Source organism: Saccopteryx bilineata, chromosome 6 (assembly GCF_036850765.1).
Source record: "Saccopteryx bilineata isolate mSacBil1 chromosome 6, mSacBil1_pri_phased_curated, whole genome shotgun sequence".
Classification (NCBI taxonomy): Eukaryota; Metazoa; Chordata; class Mammalia; order Chiroptera; family Emballonuridae; genus Saccopteryx; species Saccopteryx bilineata.
Window position 1 is genome coordinate 34,099,317 of NC_089495.1, and position 18,114 is coordinate 34,117,430.

Consider the following 18,114-nt stretch of genomic DNA (forward strand, 5'->3'; position numbering starts at 1 on the left):
TTTGGGACCCCTATGATTCAAATGTTGGTATGCTTGATGTTATTACTTAAACTATCTTCATCTTTTAAAAATTCTTTTTATTTTTGCTGTTTGATTGGATGATTTTTACTGCCTTGTCTTTCAGCTCCCTGACTAGTTCTTCTGGGTCAGCTAATCTGCTGTTGATTCCTTCTAGTGTATTTTAATCACGTTATTGTATTGAGTTCTCATTGTTCTCTTTTATATTTTCTCTCTGTTGAAGTTCTCACTGAGTTTGCCCTCCTGAGTTCATTGAGCATCCTTCTAACCAGTGGTTTTAACTCTTTTCTATTGGTTGCTTGTCTTCAGTTCATTTAATTCTTTTTCTGGGATTTTATCCTGTCCTTTTATTTGGAACATATATATTTCTGTGTCTCATTTTGGCTATCTCTCTGTGTTTGTTTCTGTGAATTAGGCAAAATGGCAACTTCTGGTCTTGAAGGAGTGGACTTGTGTAGAAGCTTTTCCTTTCCAGGGTGCCTTTGGCAGGTTAGCTGGAGCTGGAGCATGCTGGGGAGAGTTACCATGGCAGCCACTGTGGACCAGCAGTGGCTGTCGCCGGAGCTAGCTAAGGTTGAGGTTATGGGTAGTTCTGGGGTCAAGCTGCAGGAAATTTTAGGGGCAAGCCACCCTAAGGCTTCCTTGTCAGGCCAGCTGTAGTTGGAGAGGGCTCAGCCCAGGGGAAGTCCTAGGGGCAAGCTGTGCTGGGACTTGCAGCTATAAGTGAAGTAGCATGATCTGCAGAAAGTCCTGGGTACAAGCTGCACCAGGCCAAGAGCTATGACAAGGGTGGATTATAACTTGGGGTATCCCTGGGCAAGCCACTGGAGGAGCGCCATGGCAGATGGGCTGGAAGCTGGAGCTGGAGAAGGCTATTGGGAGACTCAGGTAGGCCAGTCAGGGCCCAGGACTATAGTTGGAGTAGACACAGGACCCAGAGGAATTCTGGGGACAAGCTAAGTTAGCATCTAGAGCTGTGGCAGGAAAGGGTAGAGGCTGTGGGAGTCCCAGGAACAAGTTAAGGAGCTGATGTGGGCCCAGGTCCTGTGCCCTAACAGCCTTGGCTGACTGGCTAGAATACCTGGAGCATGCTCCTGTCAAGAGATTAGAATGGAAGGGGAGTACAATAACAACAAAAAAGAGTTTTCACATCTCCCTTCTGTTTGGCTAATGCTCTAGGACTGTTAAATGGATTCCCTTCCTTTGTAGTCTAGGTGTACTTTAAACCACTCTTTTTTCACTATGCCCCAGAGCAGGAGAGCAGGTGATTCCCTACCTCCTGCTAGTGGTGCATCACCAGTGGGCTTCCCACCATACCACGCCTGAGTTCCTTCTACCCATTTCTCTGTGTTCTCTCTTTCTTATTTGCTGTGCAGAAGCTGTTCAGTTACCCTCAATTCTTCTTCAGGGGAATTGCTCTGTAGGTTTAAATTCAGTGTATTTATGGGATGGGTTATGTTCACTGTCTTTCTGTGCCACCATCTTGGAAAGAAGTCTCTAAATTGTGGCCAATTTTTAGAGTATGGTTTTGGGAAAGTAGTATTTAGAATTTCTTACATTTTTATTTTAAAGGAAATAGTTCCAGAATATATATTACAGTATTATGTTTTGAAATACTTTAATAATTCAAATATTTACCAATACAGTTTATTGATATAGCTGAGTATTTTTTATTCTTTATAGTAAGATATAATATGAGGATGAATATTAATATATTTGACATTTTTCTAGACATTTAAAATACTCTGGCTTTGCCACTTACTAGCTGTGTAGACTTGGGCATGTCTGCATTTCCTCCACTATAAGATTGCCTAATAGTATTATCTACCTTTGAAAATTTTAAATGAGTATTAAATGAGTTAAATATTAAATGTTAAGATATGTAAAGTACTGAGACTATTGCCTGGCACATAGATGCTATATAATGTTTAGCGGTTATTACTTTTCTAAAGAATGCAGTAAGAAAAAGAAGTGAGATGAAAATATTGGAGAGTCAAAATGTTTGTAGGTTTTATGTTTGTCCTAGAACATACATAGAATCAACTGAAAAATTCTTAGAACCAATAAACATTTAATGAGAGGATAACTATAAGACATTTTCATTATCATAAAACTTTTCTAACAATAACCAGTTAGTATCACCAGGAAAAACTTTCATGTATAAGTACCCAAAAGTAAAAATAAAAAAAAATAAAAGTATAATAGTCCCACCTTATCCGCAGTTTGACCTTCTGTGATTTCAGTTATGTATAGTCAACTGCAGTCCAAAAATATTTAATGGGAAATTCCAGAAATAAGTAATTCATAACTTTTAAATTGCACACTGTTCTCAGATGTATGAGGAAATCTCATGCCATCCCACTCAGGACATGAATCATCCCTCTGTCCAGTGTACCCACCCTGTATACACTACCTGCCCTTTAGTCACACTATCGCCGTCTCAGTTATTGGACCAACTGTCACAATATCACAGTGCAAGTGTTCGTGTAACTTTTATTTTACTTAATAATGGCCCCAAAGTGCAACAGTGATGATGTTGGCAATTTGGATATGCCAAAGAAAAGCTTAAAGTGCTTCCTTTAAGTGAAAAGGTATGTATGTGTAGGAAATAACAGTATAAATAGGGTTTGGTACCATCCATGGTCTCAGGCATCCACTGGGGGTCTTGGAGTGTTTCCACTGTGGATAAGTGGGGACTACTGTAATATTAGGGACTAGTATGACAAAAACTTCTAAGTTATACATTGAAAATATTTTAATATGTGGAGAGGATAATGTATTTTTGCTTGTTTCTCATGAGCTTTGTAAGAATGTCATTTTCTATTAAATTGTTATATAATTTTAACTTGATTCCAATTTGAATTTTATGCTCATCTAGAAGTGTTAATGAGTAGGAGATTCCATTTTGAGAACAAAGTTTAATGAGGGAGACTTTACCATATTCAGTGTTGAAATATGCTATAAACCTATACTAATTAAAGTAGGTTGGTACTGGTGCAATTGATTACAGACAAACCAGTGACACAAATGAATGTCCAGAAACCCAAGTGTATGTGAAAATGTGTAATACGATGGAGGTGGTATTTTTCTAATCAGTAGAGAAAGGTTAAATAATTTGTGAAATGGTTGGGTACAGTTGATACATATTTAGGCAGTAAAAGTTAGATTTCTACATCATAAGCCAAAATGAATTCCAGAGAAATTGAGATTTAAAAAAAAATTTTTTTTTACAGAGACAGAGAGATAGATAGGGACAGACAGACAGGAATGGAGAGAGATGAGAAGCATCAATCATCAGTTTTTCATTGTGACACCTTAGTTGTTCATTGATTGCTTTCTCATATGTGCCTTGACTGTGGGGCTTCAGCAGACCGAGTAACCCCTTGCTTGAGCCAGCGACCTTGGGTCCAAGCTGATGAGCTTTTTTTTGCTCAAGCCAGATGAGCCCGCGCTCAAGCTCGCGACCTCCGGGTCTCGAACCTGGGTTCTTCTGTATCCCAATCCGATGCTCTATCCACTGCACCACCGCCTGGTCAGGCAGAAATTGAGAATTTTAATGTTAAAAATGTTAAAAATGAAACCATATAAATACTAACAGACAGTATTAGATTAAAAGGAAAAAAACCTTTCTAATCACATGCTAAAAGTTGAAATTATATATGTAGTATAAGATTCATCAGTTAAGTTACATAAAAACTAAGAATTTCTGTACATTAATACTTACATAAATAATGTTAAAAGTATATAATGATAAATATTTGTGACATGAGACATAAAGAATCTTATAATTTTAAATGAAGGAATATATTAAGCAAAACAAAATAAGTAAAATGCATTATTACCATTGTTTGAGGGAAAAACACCTAGGAATAGAAATTGGACTGGAGGATAAATTTCAAATTTGTTAATAACAGTTTATTTAGATTAATACATGATTTTTATCCTTTTTGCTTTTCTGTATTTTGTGAATTTTCAACAAAGTATAAATTTCATAGTTAAAAGAAGTTAAAGAATTGTATTTGTTATATTTTGAAAAATATAACTTGGTGTCTTAAGTTTTTAAATAAAGGATTGGTACTTAGTTTTTTATCTTTTCACAAGCCTCGGAATATTGAAATCCATTTTTAGGATAATTAAAAGTTAGAATTATAGTTCATGGTCACAAAAAGTAGGAGACAAATCCAGGAAGAGTTTATTCTCATGTTTTGTTTTGTTTTTATTTTCATTTACTGTTTTAAGGAGAATTATTAGACAGCAAATAGTCCTTTCTTGGTTTATTTTATTTTATTTTTTTGGTTACAGACTAGAAGCAGCCAAAGATGATTATCGAATACGCTGTGAAGAGTTAGAAAAGGAAATCTCTGAACTTCGGCAACAGAATGATGAACTAACCACTTTGGCAGATGACGCTCAGTCTCTAAAAGATGAAATAGATGTTCTTAGGTAAACAATCTTCCCATCTTTGTAGCATCTCAGACCTGTCATCACCTAGAGCAGTCCTACCACCAGTGTTACAAATTCTAGGACCTCTGAGCATAGCAGGGTGTGTAAGAGCCAGACCACCTGGGGATAGCTCTCAGTGCTATCATTTATTTAATTTCTGTGTAACCGTTTTTTCATCTGTAAAGTAGAACTAATACACATTCCTACTTCAGATTTATGTGGGAATAAGTAGTTATATGTAAACACTTGGTACATTGTCTGGCAGATAAGTGCTATATAACTATTTGTCAAGTAGAAAGTAATCTCTGACCATCACTTTATACTTGTATAGCTCTGGAGCTTTTCTTGCTACTACTACTTTCCTTTAATTTGGAGTCCTGCAGTCGCTTGGTCTTCCTTTTTCTCAGATACTGTCATACCCGACAAGGCTTCATTTCCTTACTGGACCTTTTTGTCTTCACCTAGATATTCTCTCTCACTAGGCACCTCACTCCCTGCCACCTTATTTTTCCCTCTTTCCAGTTCTTGTCTAGTCCTCTGTTGGAGCATTTCAACCATCTATATTTTACACTTTTGCTCTTTGAATACTAAGAATAAATAGAGAAAAGCACATAGGGATACAGTTTTGTCCTACTACAAATGAATGAGCTTCACTCTTCACTGGGCTCTTACCACTGGTGCACCGTTCTGCTGCTCATCAGTAGTAGCTCTGTCTCCCATTTCTGTCCTAGTTATGATGTATTTTCATAACTCTGCCCACCTGCATGCCTGTCCCCCGCCCCTCCCATGCCTTGCTTAGTCTTACTTAGTGGATGACATTGTCTCTTGCTGCATAGAGGAAAGAGGCTATGAACTATGGGACCCTCCATGTCCTTTATCTCCTGCACCTCCTAACTTCCCTGCATTTCCACTAATCTTTTCCTTTTTGCTTCGAGAATATAGACTTGTTCTTCCTCCTGTCTAGAGCTAATTTCCTCTTCAGTGTTCTGAGTCTCAATGCTTCTCGCTTACACAGAGACTGTTACATCAGTTATCATTTCTCAGCACATTTGAATTGTCCTCTTCAGCATATACTTATGTTTAGTTTCCTCTCGTCTTAGAATGAGAGAGAGACTTATTACTCTTTCCTCTAAAACGAATTTAGATCAAATCTAGATTATACAGAGTAAAATTTATGTTTGCTCCTTAACCTCCTAAAATTTGCCCCTACCTGTCCCAACTACTCCACTGAAACAGGTGTTCTATGGTCACTAGTAACACTCGAATTGCCAAGTCATTCTGACACTGCACAATTTATTTTGCTTTTATACTACTACCTGTGTGTCTGCTGGCTACCCCCCTACAGACTTGCTTTCCTTATATAATGTTTGTCAATATAATTTTTACTGTAATTTGGTTGTATTTTTTAACCTGAGCAAAAAATTAACCTGGAATCACTTTTATTCTTATCATTTCATTAGAACATGTTATTATCTGGCAATCCCTTTAGGTTTAGCTCTATCTAAAACAGCTTGAGAACTGTGGACGTGTTTCTGATTTCTGATTTCCCATCTTATTCTAGACATTCTTCTGATAAAGTGTCTAAACTAGAAGGCCAAGTGGATTCATATAAAAAGAAGCTAGAAGATCTTGGTGATTTGAGGCGGCAGGTTAAACTCTTAGAAGAGAAGAATACTATGTATATGCAGAACACTGTCAGTCTAGAGGAAGAGTTAAGAAAAGCTAATGCAGCTCGAAGCCAACTAGAGACATATAAGAGACAGGTAAAAGAATAGTAACAAAGTTTCCTAATTGCATTTTCAAGCACTTTCTCCATTTTAACACTATGGCTTATCAAAAATCTGACTTTTGTTTTTATGGTATTTTGATTTTTACCTGTAATACTTAGTTCTTCTATAGAGCTAATTGATTGGTATTTATAGAAGATCCTTTATTGATTTTTATTTTTTAATGTATTACTTAATACTTAAGAAATACACAAAAGTAAAAACAAAATACATTATGTGTCTAGCCTTAAAAAATAAAACATACTCTTCACTTCGCTACAGTAACCACTGTGCTGTTTTGTGGTTTCATTCCTATGTATCTCTCTATTCTAGCGATTTTCAACCTCATGGCACATATAAACTAATTACTAAATTCTGTGGCACACCAAAAAATATATTTTTTGCCAGTTTTTCAAAAAAATAGGTATAATTTTGATTCATTCACATTGGATGGCTATTGTGTTGGCTGTTGTCATTTTTTTTATTTGACAATCTAGGGAAAAGAGGTCAGTGCCCCTGATTAAATAGTCAGGTGTGGCATGTTTTAAAAATTCTTGCATCACACCAGTGTGCCGCAGAACACTGGTTGAAAATCACTGGTCTGTTCTTTCACTGCATATGTGTATTTATTCCTATGTACATATATAAAATCTATAGCATTTTGACATGTTTTAAAGCTATACAATATGAAGTAAAAATAGATTTACAGTTATTACTATGCAAAACAGTAGATTCTTGTAATATTTATCTATTATATTATTTTTCATAAGAATAACTGTTCATCTACTTTTGCTCCAGCTTATATAAATGATAAAGTGAAAGAACTCTACTACTATTTCCTTTTGTTCAGTCGTATGTTTGCAAGATTTGTTTATGTTACTAGGTATATAGCTTTATTCCATTCATTTGTATGGCAGTAGAGTATCATGTTAAATGTACCACAGTTTATCCATTTTCCTATTAAAGGACAGGATGTTTCAACTTTTTATATTACAAGAAACGACACTGAATAAGTAGTATTGAACATTATCTCTTCTATATGTGTGTGACACTTTTACAACTGTATGGAATTTCTTAGAATATGTTCATTAAATTAAATATTGCCCAATTATTCTCCAAAGTGATGTAATACCAGTAAAAAGTTTACGGGAATTTCTGTTTCTCTAGATCAGTGGTCCCCAACCCCCGGGCTGCAGACCGGTACCGGTCCATGGGCCATTTGGTACCGGTCCGCAGAGAAAGAATAAATAACTTACATTATTTCCGTTTTATTTATATTTAAGTCTGAACGATGTTTTATTTTTAAAAAAATGACTGTTACATCCATCTAAGACTCACTCTTGATGCTTGTCTCGGTCACGTGATACATTTATCTGTCCCACCGTAAAGGCCGGTTGTGAAAATATTTTCTGACATTAAACCGATCCGTGGCCCAAAAAGGTTGGAGACCACTGCTGTACATGATTGCCAGCAGTAGTACTATCAAACTTGAAATTTTGACAGTTGGATGGATATGAAGTGGTCTTTTTATGATTATACATACTTTGTTTTACATTACTCGAATTACAAATATATTTACTGTTCACGTTTCTTTTGTGAATTGCCTATTTTTATCTTCTTATTTTCATTTTTAAATTGGATTGTTTTCTTATTGATTACTAAAAGTTCTTTATATGTTCTTATGTTGATCTTTTTTATACATGCTGCATTTATTTCCTACGAAATCTGTGACCTTTTACACTTTGTGAGATTGATAATTTTTAAAGTATGAACTTTAAATATCTTTTTTAAGATTAATGCATGCTCTGCCTTGTTTAAGATATCACTTCCTGTAGAAGGATATAAGACTAATCTCTATTTTCTTAACAAAGACTAAAGTTTCTTTTGCACATTTAGGTCTTTAAGCAATTTGGAATTGATTATTGTGTAGGGTGAAAGGTTAGGGAGACTTTGTGTAGATAAAGTCAACCTAGCAGCACTTATAACACTCCCTTCTGCAATGGATACAAGTCTACCTTATCATGTACCTGAAGTTTCCATGTTGTGTCTGGGTTTTGTTTCTGTGCACTCTCTTCTGTTTCATTGGTCCATTTATCTTATCTTACACCAGTAACCACTGTCTTATTATCTAGATATTTTTATTAATTTTGGTATTTGGTAGTGCAGCACCTTGTTCTTTTTTTCAAAATTGTCTCTTAGACATTTTCTTTCCCTCTATACCCAAAACCTTTGGGAATTGGAATTACATTGATTCTGTTGATTAATGTGGGGGATAATTGAAATTTTTATAACAGTAATATTCCTTTTAGGAAATAAAATATCCTTGTGTTTATTTAGGTCTTCAATATCTTTTAATTAAGTGTTACAATTCTAAATATCATACACATATTTTGTTATATTTACTCTTGGTATTTTATGTATTTGGTTTTTGTAAATGCAGTTAGCAAAAGAAAGGATATCATTTTCAGTTTGTTGCTAATTTATCTGTTTGAAATTGATTTTTATACATTGATTTTGCAACCTTACCAAATTCTCATATTATTTCTACTAATATCTGCTGGATCTTTTGTCAAAAGTGATATAAAAATAAAAGCAGTTTTGTTTATTTCTACTCTATACTCTTTTTCTTTTTTTAAAAAATATATTTCCTCACTCATCCCACTAGTATTTTTTTTTAATTTTATTTATTCATTTTAGAGAGGAAAGAGAAAGGGAGAGAGAGAGAGAGACAGAGAGGGAGAGAGAGAGGAGAGAGAGACAGAGAGAGAGAAGGTGGGGAGGAGCTGGAAGCATCAACTTCCATATGTGCCTTGACCAGGCAAGCCCAGGGTTTCTAACCGGCGACCTCAGCATTTCCAGGTCGACGCTTTATCCACTGTGCTACCCACAGGTCAGGCCTCTTTTTCTTTTTAATTAGCATGTCTGACCTTCAATACAGTTTTAAATAGAAGCAATAATAGACAACCAGTTTTTGTTGATTTTATACAGCATGCTTTAAATGGTTTACTAGTACATATAAGGATTGTGCCTGACCAGGTGGTGGCACAGTGGATAGAATTTTGGCCTGGGACACAGAGAACCCAGGGTCGAAACCCCGAGGTCACTGGCTTGAGCGCAGGCTCACCAGCTTGAGCACGGGGTTTAACCAGTTTGAGCTGGCTTTAATGTGGGATCATAAATATGACATGGTCGCTGGCTTGAGCCCAAAGGTCACTGAACTGAAACCCGAGGTCTCTGGCTAGAGCCCAAGGTCACTGACTTGAGCCCACCCTATCCCCCATCAAGGCATATATGAGAAAGCAATCAGTGAACAACTAAGGTGCTGCAAAAGAAGAATTGATGCTTCTCATCTCTATCCCTTCCTGTCTGTCTGTCTGTCTCTCTCTCTATTTCTATCTCTGTCTCCCATTTAAAAAAAGGGGGGGCTCCTGTGGTGCTTCTCTCTATTAATGTGACAAATTATATTACTGCATTTTCTATGCTTAAATCATCTTTGCATTCCTGAGATAAATTTAATTTAGTCACAGTGAATTTATTTGTTTTCACATTGTTAGATGTGCTTTGTTAATTTTACTTAGAATATATTTTGACTCAGAGATTCATTTGAAGTTTTCTATTTAATCTCTCATCTGATTTTGGCCTCAAAATTATACTAGCATAATAAAATGAGTTGGAGAAGTTTTAGTAGAACAGCCCTGGCAGCTTATTTTGGTAGATATATTTTCCCTCCAGCATTTTATTATGAAATATTTAACATATAAGAAGGTTGAAAGAATTTAACGAACTTGAGTGTGAACTGAAAAATTACCCAAAATAAATGCAGATGAAGGAAATTACAAATGAGATGAAAAGGTGTTAAATTAAAAGGAGAAAAGATCTGATTAAAATCTAGAGGAGAAAACAGAAATTGTAGAAAGACACTATTTGAAGGAAAGACACTATTTGAAGGAAAGGATGTCTATAAACATTTTACAGAACTAATAAAGGACATCAGATTTAGTACTAACAATGAGTTGTAAAGTACAGTAAATACAAAGATATCTATACCTAAAATATACTGTAGTGAAATTGTATAATTCACTAATTCTTTGTTTCTGATTTGAAGCTTAATATACTGTACTTTTCAATATTTTCCTTTCTATAGGTTGTCCTTGAGTGTACTTTAAAACCAGCCTGATCATTTTTAATGAACTCTTACTCCTTTAATTTAAATTTTCTTCTTTATTTTTCTTTAAAGAATTAAATCCAGTATTTTATATCTGATAGTTACAATCTGTTTTGTTGTTACTTCTGTTAATATTTTTTCGTTGTTCATAGTGGCTTATTTCCTTTATGGTCTTTGTTCTTTCATTTGACTCATCTTTGTCTTTGGGAATACTGGAGGGGCTGGGTTGAAGTGGTATTGCTCCAAACGATGTATGTTGCTTATGCCAGATTTTCCATAGCATTTACCAACCAGGATTTATTTATTTATTTATTTATTTATTTATTTATTTATTTACTTATTTCAGAGAGCAAGAGTCATAGAGAGGGATAGATAGGGACAGACAGACAGGAACGGAGAGAGATGAGAAGCATCAATCATCAGTTTTTTGTTGCAACACCTTAGTTGTTCATTGATTGCTTTCTCATATGTGCCTTGACCATGGGGCTACAACAGACCGAGTAACACCTTGCTCGAGACAGCAACCTTGGGTCCAAGCTGGTGAGCCTCTCTCAAACCAGATGAGCCCGCGCTCAAGCTGGCGACCTCGGGGTCTTGGACCTGGGCCTGGGTCCTCCGCATCCCAGTCCAACGCTCTATCCACTGTGCCACTGCCTGGTCAGGCAACCAGGACTATTTTAAGTTAAGTGCTTGGTTTAGGATTTTCCAGACAAGGCATGTAGCAAAATTTTAGAAAACAAATCAATGCATTTAGCATTTCATAGTTACAAATTTTCAAGTTACACTTTTTAAGCCCAGAGCATTCACTTTAGGAAAGGGAAGATTCTCTATTGATTTTTCTAGCTGATGGAATTTTTCCTTCCCCATTTACTGATTCACATTCTTTTAGAGCTCAAAGTGTTTTGTTTTTTTTTTTTTTTTTTTTTCCATTTTTCTGAAGCTGGAAACAGGGAGAGACAGACAGACTCCCGCATGCGCCCAACCGGGATCCACCCAGCACGCCCACCAGGGGCGACGCTCTGCCCACCAGGGGGCGATGCTCTGCCCATCCTGGGCATCGCCATGTTGCGACCAGAGCCACTCTAGCGCCTGGGGCAGAGGCCACAGAGCCATCCCCAGCGCCCGGGCCATCTTTGCTCCAATGGAGCCTCGGCTGCGGGAGGGGAAGAGAGAGACAGAGAGGAAAGCGCGGCGGAGGGGTGGAAAAGCAAATGGGCGCTTCTCCTGTGTGCCCTGGCCGGGAATCGAACCCGGGTCCTCCGCACGCTAGGCCGATGCTCTACCGCTGAGCCACCGGCCAGGGCTAGAGCTCAAAGTGGTTTAACAACTACCTATCTCCTATTAAATTCCAAACTCCAGGTTCTCACCTGACCAAGTTGTGGCACAGTGGGTAGAACATTGACTTGGAATGCTGCGGACCCAGGTTCAAAACCCTGAGTTCACCAGCTTGAGTGTGGGATCATAGATGTGACCCCAAGGTCACTGGCTTGAGCAAAGGGCCACTGGCTTGGCTGTAGCACCCTGCCTGCCCCGCCCCATCAAGGCATGTAGGAGAAAGCAATCTGAACAAATAAAGTGCCACAGCTATGAACCGATGCTTCTCATTTCTTCTTTCCTGTCTGTCTCTGTCTCTCTGTGTCTCTCTCTCTTAAAAAACAAACAAACAAAATCTCTAGGTTCTTGGCTTTCACAGTTCTACTTCTCATTCCAGTGACAATTTTACTTTCTCTTATCAGCCTTCCTATGGCAATTGGATTTTTTTCCTCTAGCATTTCTTTTCCTTTATGCTAAAAGGATTTCAGACTATATAGTTATCTGTGCTATAAGAAATAGAAATCCCCTAAATTTTTTTCATAATTTTCAACATGTTACTCTAGATCAGGGATCGGGAACCTATGGCTCGCGAGCCAGATGTGGCTCTTTTGATGACTGCATCTGGCTCACAGACAAATCTTTAATTAAAAAAAATAACGTTAAAAATATAAAACATTGTCATGTATTACAATCCATTCATTTCCTACCACTCATGTTCATGGTTGCAGGTGGCTGGAACCAATCACAGCTGTCCTCTGGGACAACACCAAATTTTTATTGGATAATGCGTAAGGTACACGGGTCATTGTATGGCTCTCACAGAATTACATTTTAAAATATGTGGCGTTCATGGCTCTCTCAGCCAAGAAGGTTCCTGACCCCTGCTCTAGACGATCTGATTTTAGAACTCATGGTGGCAGACTTTTGTTCCTGGTTCTTTCCATTCAGTTAGGCTGCTATATTATATACATTTAAAATATATATATTTGTGGGGAAGGGAGATTTCATAGAACTGTAAAAGAAAATAGTGGTAATTTTTAATGTTTCAAATTATTACAATTAATGGTGCCTTTCTGTATCAGGTAGTAGAATTGCAAAATAGATTATCTGAAGAATCGAAGAAAGCAGATAAATTAGATTTTGAATATAAGCGGCTAAAAGAAAAAGTTGACAGTCTTCAAAAAGAAAAGGATGTAAGTATAAAAATTAGGCATTTTGATTTTAAACATTACTAAAATTAAGACTGATATTTAATTTGTTTTGACTATATTCTATTTATAAATTTTAAAATTAGATATCCTGTTTTTTTAAATTTAAGATTTACATTTGTTTCAGAAATAGATTTAAAATAAGTTACTGTTTCTACTGCCATTCCGATTTTTTTTATATATTTATTTTCTACCACTGTTATTTCTTTTACGTTATTTTGCTCATGACTTTTTGTAACTTTTTGTTTTCCATATGACCATTATAGAAGATGCAGTCCTTTTGGTGTTGTTCAGTTATTTTAAATTTTTAAAAAACATTGTCATGATTTTGAATATTTAAATCTTTTGTTTGATTTTTGTGTGTGTGTGTTTAATGAAAAGAATGTTATACAGATAGATAGGTTCTTTTGTTAAGGGTAGTGTAGACAGTTGTATTTCTTATGTTTAACTGTGGATAGCATATTGCCTTGCACATTGTAGATATTCAGTATTATTAAGTAGGAAAAGATTGTTGTAATCTTTTACCTTCAATGATCTTTCTTTGAAAGATTAAAACGTCCATGTTCCTACTGTTTATTATTTTTTTAGGTAAGGCAAAGACCACTAATGAGAATAAATTCATAAAACTTGCAGCTAACTTTCCTTTTTTAAAAATCTCTGCAGAGATTAAGAACAGAAAGGGATTCTCTGAAGGAAACCATTGAAGAGCTTCGTTGTGTACAGGCTCAAGAAGGGCAGCTCACAACTCCAGGTAAAACTGTTTCAGCAGCCCCAGCAAGACTATTTAGTGCTAACAGTATCAGTGTAAAAACTATATTCATTCTAAGATGATTAGATCAACAGATGAAAATGAAAAATTGGTGAAGAGGCCATGAAATTGATACAGATTTTAAACGGTTACCCAGATATTGTGGCAAATAATCTGTAGTTATTGGATCACATTTATTTGCCTACTTTACCCTTAATTATCTTTAAATATTTGATTTTATTAGGTCAAAAATACAAACATTTGTTAAATCATCTCTGTTATTTTTTTTTTTTTTGTGGCAGAGACAGAGAGAGTCAGAGAGAGGAACAGACAGACAAGAAAGGAGAGAGATGAGAAACATCAATTCTTCATTGTAGTTCCTTAGTTGTCCATTGATTGATCTCTCATATATGCCTTGACCAGGGAGCTATAGCAGACCGAGTGACCCCTTGCTCGAGCCAGCAACCTTGGGCTCAAGCTGGTGAGCCTTGCTCAAACCAGATGAGCCCGTGCTCAAGCTGGCGACCTCGGGGTCTCGAACCCGGGTCCTCTGAGTCCCAGTGACGCTCTATCCACTGCGCCACTGCCTGGTCAGGCAAATCATCTCTGTTATTAATAAACTTGGAAAGTTTTATTCTAAAATGTTCTTCATAACCTTTTAAAAAATATATTAAACTTTTGTAACCAATGATTTTATTTCCTACTACTGTATGGAGTTGGTATCAATTTATTAAAGGACTTTTATCCAAAGAGAAAAGTATCTTTCTGTAGGGAATCATTCAATCTTTCATATTGTTAATATGATAGTACCACTGAAAATAGTCTACAGATTTAGTGCAAACTTTATTAAAATACCAACAGTATTTTTTTCATAAATAGAAAAATCCATTCTAAAAATTCATATGGAATCTGAAGAACCCCAAGTAGCCAAAACAAAGAAAGAAAACTTGTAAGACTCATTCTTCCTGATTTTAAAACTTAATATAAAGTTAGCAATTAAAACAGTATACCAGAGGCAGAAGGATGGACATATATAGACCAATGGAATAGAAAAGAGTGCCCAGGCCCTGGCTGGTGGGTGAGTGGATAGAGCATGTGGATGTTCCAGGTTCAATTCCTGGAGAAGGCACACAGGAGAAGCTACCATCTGCTTCTCTACCCTCTCTCTCTCTCCTTCCACAGCCAGTGGCTTGATTGGTTCAAGCCTGGCACCAGGTGCTGAGGATAGCTCTGTTGGAGCACATTAGCCTCAGGTGCTAAAAATGGCTTGGTACTGGAACATTGGCCTATGATGAGATTGCCTAGTGGATCCTGGTTGGGGTGCATACAGGAATCTGCCTCACTATCTTCCTCCTCTCACCTAAAAAAAAGAAAAAGTTCCCAGAAATAAATCCTTACATATGTGGTCAATTGATTTTCAACAGCAGTGTTAAGGCCATTCAATGGGACAAAGGAATGTCTTTTCAACAAATTGTGCTAGAAAAACAGATATCCATATCCAAAAGCATGAAGTTGGGCTTATATCATGTACAAAATTGAACTCACAATGGGTAAAAGCCCTAAATGTAAGAGTAAAGCTATAAACTTTTAGAATAAAACAGGAAAATCATCATGATACTGGATTTGGCAGTGATTCCTTGAATTGATAACAAAAGAATAGGCAACAAAAGAAAAAAAAATAGAGAAATTAGGCTTCATCAAAATTAAAAACTTTTTTGCCTGACCAGGCAGTGGCAGAGCATTGGCCTGGGATGCTAAGGTCCCAAGTTCAGAACTCTGAAGTCACCGGCTTGAGCATAGGCTCATTTGGCTTGAGTGTGGGCTCTCCAGCTTGAGCACCAGGTTGTTTGGTTGAGTCCAAAGTCGCTTGTTTGAGCAAGGGGTCATGGACTCGGCAGGAGCTCTCCTCCCCCCCGCCCCCCCCCCCCATCAAGGCACATTTGAGAAAGCAATCAATGATCAACTAAAGTGCTGCAACTATGAACTGATGCTTCTTACCTTTCTGCTGTCTGCGTCCTGTCTGTCCCTCTATATCCCTCCCTCTCTCTCTCTCTCAAAAAACAACAAAAAACAAACTTCTGTGCATCAAAGAACACTATCAACTGAGTGAAAAGTCAACCCACAAAATGGAAAAAATGTTTGCAAATCACATATCTACTAAGTGATTGATATCCAGAATATATCAAGAACTTCTGTAACTCAACAACAACAAAAAAATTCAGTTTACAAATAGGCATAGGTAATGAATCGATATTTCTCCAAAGATATGCAAATGGCCAATGAGCACATGAGAAGATGCTCAACATTAGTAGTCATTAGAGAAATGCAAATCAAAACCACAATGGGATATACTTTATACACATTTGCTTGGCTGTTACCAAAAAGGGGGGGGGGGAGGAAAATAACAAGTGTTGGGGAGGATGTAGAAACATTAGAAACCTCTTATATGGCTGACGGAAGTGTAAACTGGGGCAGCCACTGTGGAAGAATTTGGTACTTCTTAAAAAATTTAAAACATAAAATTATCACATAATTTAGCAATTCCATTTCTAAATATATGCTTAAAAGAAATCAACACAAGGTCTCAACCAGATACTGGTATACCAGTGTTCATAGTAGCATTATTCACAATAGCCAAAACATAGGAACAACCCATGTGTTCATCAACAGATAAAAGGATAAAGAAAATCTGATATGCACATACAATGGCATATTAACCATAAAAAGGAATGAAATTCTGATAAAAGCTGCATGGATAAATTTTAAAACATTATGTTAAGTGAAGTAATAAGCCAGACACAAAAGAACAAATATTGGTATAATTCTGTGTCATGAAGTATCTAGAATGGGCATCTTCATTGAGACAGAAAGAAGAAGTTTATGAGAGGTAAGGGAGAAGGAATGGGGAGTTACTGTTTAATGGTTAAGAGAAATTTATGTTTTGGGTGATGAATTTTGGAAATAGAAGTGGTGGTTCCACAACATAGTGAATGGACTTACTGTCATTCAGTTGTACACTTAAAAGTTGTTAAAATGATACAGTAACAATAATAATGTAAGACAACTGTGACATGATCTTATACTTGACTAAACAAAGATATTAGCTGTTGAAATTAATGCTCAATGTAGGATTTTATGTAGAAATTAAAGGAAATTGTTGTGCTCTCTCTTACCCTTGCATGCATGTTTACTTAATTTATAGGGTTAATGTCGCTGGGAAGTCAGGAATCTTCAGATAGTCTGGCAGCAGAGATTGTTACACCTGAAATCAGGTAAGATTGTCAAGTTCACAGCACACTGCACTGTAGTTCTAAAGAAAACTTACTCTTCTGTGATACGAAGAGGGTCGTTTTCTTAGTCTTTATTACTAACACTTTCAGTGTGAACTCATGCTGAAACGTCCATAATTTCAGCATGTCGGATCCCTTTTTCAACTGGCCCAAGATACTTGATCTTCTTACTTCAGTAGGACATTGTTTCACACGTACAAAACAAACTGATGGCTCTCTGCTTGGGTACCCTTAGCAAACATTTAGCAATAGAACCACTTAACCTAAAAACAAAGGTTATATTTAGCCATCAGCCTGCAAAATAATTATTCACTAAGATTTATATTTTAATTATGTAGAATGGTCTGGGAAACATGACATGCACAGGAGGAAATATCTCCCCATCTCTACTGCTCTTCCTTCAATAGTACCTTACATTTTTATTTAGTCAGCATTTAAAAAATTCCACTTATTTTATTTGCACTGGCCTTGATTCTTTATAATATCCTTGGGGTATTAAATAATATAATGGTTGGTTTAAGACTTTTATAGCCTGACCAGGTGGTGGCACAGTGGATAGAGCATTGGACTGGGACATGGAGGACCCAGGTTTGAAACTCTGAGGTCGCCAGCTTGAGCGCAGGCTCATCCTGCTTGAGTAGGGTCTCACCAGCTTGAGCAAGGGGTCGCTAGCTTCAGTGCGGGATCATAGACATGACCCCATGGTCACTGGCTTGAGCCCAAACATCACTGGCTTGAAGCCCCAGGTCATTGGGTTGAGCCCAAAGTTGCTGATTTGAGCAAGATGTTTCTCACTTTGCTTCTGTAGCCCCCCTCATCCCCCCGTCAAGGCACATATGAAAAAGCAATCAATGAACAACGAAGATGCCACAAGAATTGATGCTTCTCATCTCTCTCCCTTCCTGTCTGTCCCTGTCTGTCTTTCTGTCTCTGTCACAAAAACCAAAAATAAATAATAATAATATTTTTTAAACTGTTTACATGTGTGTACATATACATAAGATTAGAAGACTTATTTCAGCAGTAATTATTTTTTACCATAGGGTCATTGAGGGTTATTTTCTTCCCTTTTTTTTTTCTTTGAAAGTCTAGAGAAGCAAGAGTTCTTCATTTGAGGCACAGTGTATAACATCATCATTACGAACACAAGTTTGTGAAAAAG

General features: G+C 36.8%; 1 protein-coding gene across 1 annotated transcript in view; it reads left to right on the top strand.

The window, feature by feature from the left end:
* The window catches only part of HOOK3 (hook microtubule tethering protein 3), a 96,788-nt gene that overhangs the window by 48,259 nt on the left and 30,415 nt on the right, over nt 1-18,114 (top strand). Inside the window, exons 10-14 of the mRNA XM_066234104.1 lie at nt 4,321-4,461; nt 6,023-6,224; nt 12,789-12,899; nt 13,578-13,665; nt 16,865-16,934. Of these exons, the coding sequence (XP_066090201.1) occupies nt 4,321-4,461; nt 6,023-6,224; nt 12,789-12,899; nt 13,578-13,665; nt 16,865-16,934 (612 nt within the window). The remainder of the gene's footprint in view (nt 1-4,320; nt 4,462-6,022; nt 6,225-12,788; nt 12,900-13,577; nt 13,666-16,864; nt 16,935-18,114) is intronic.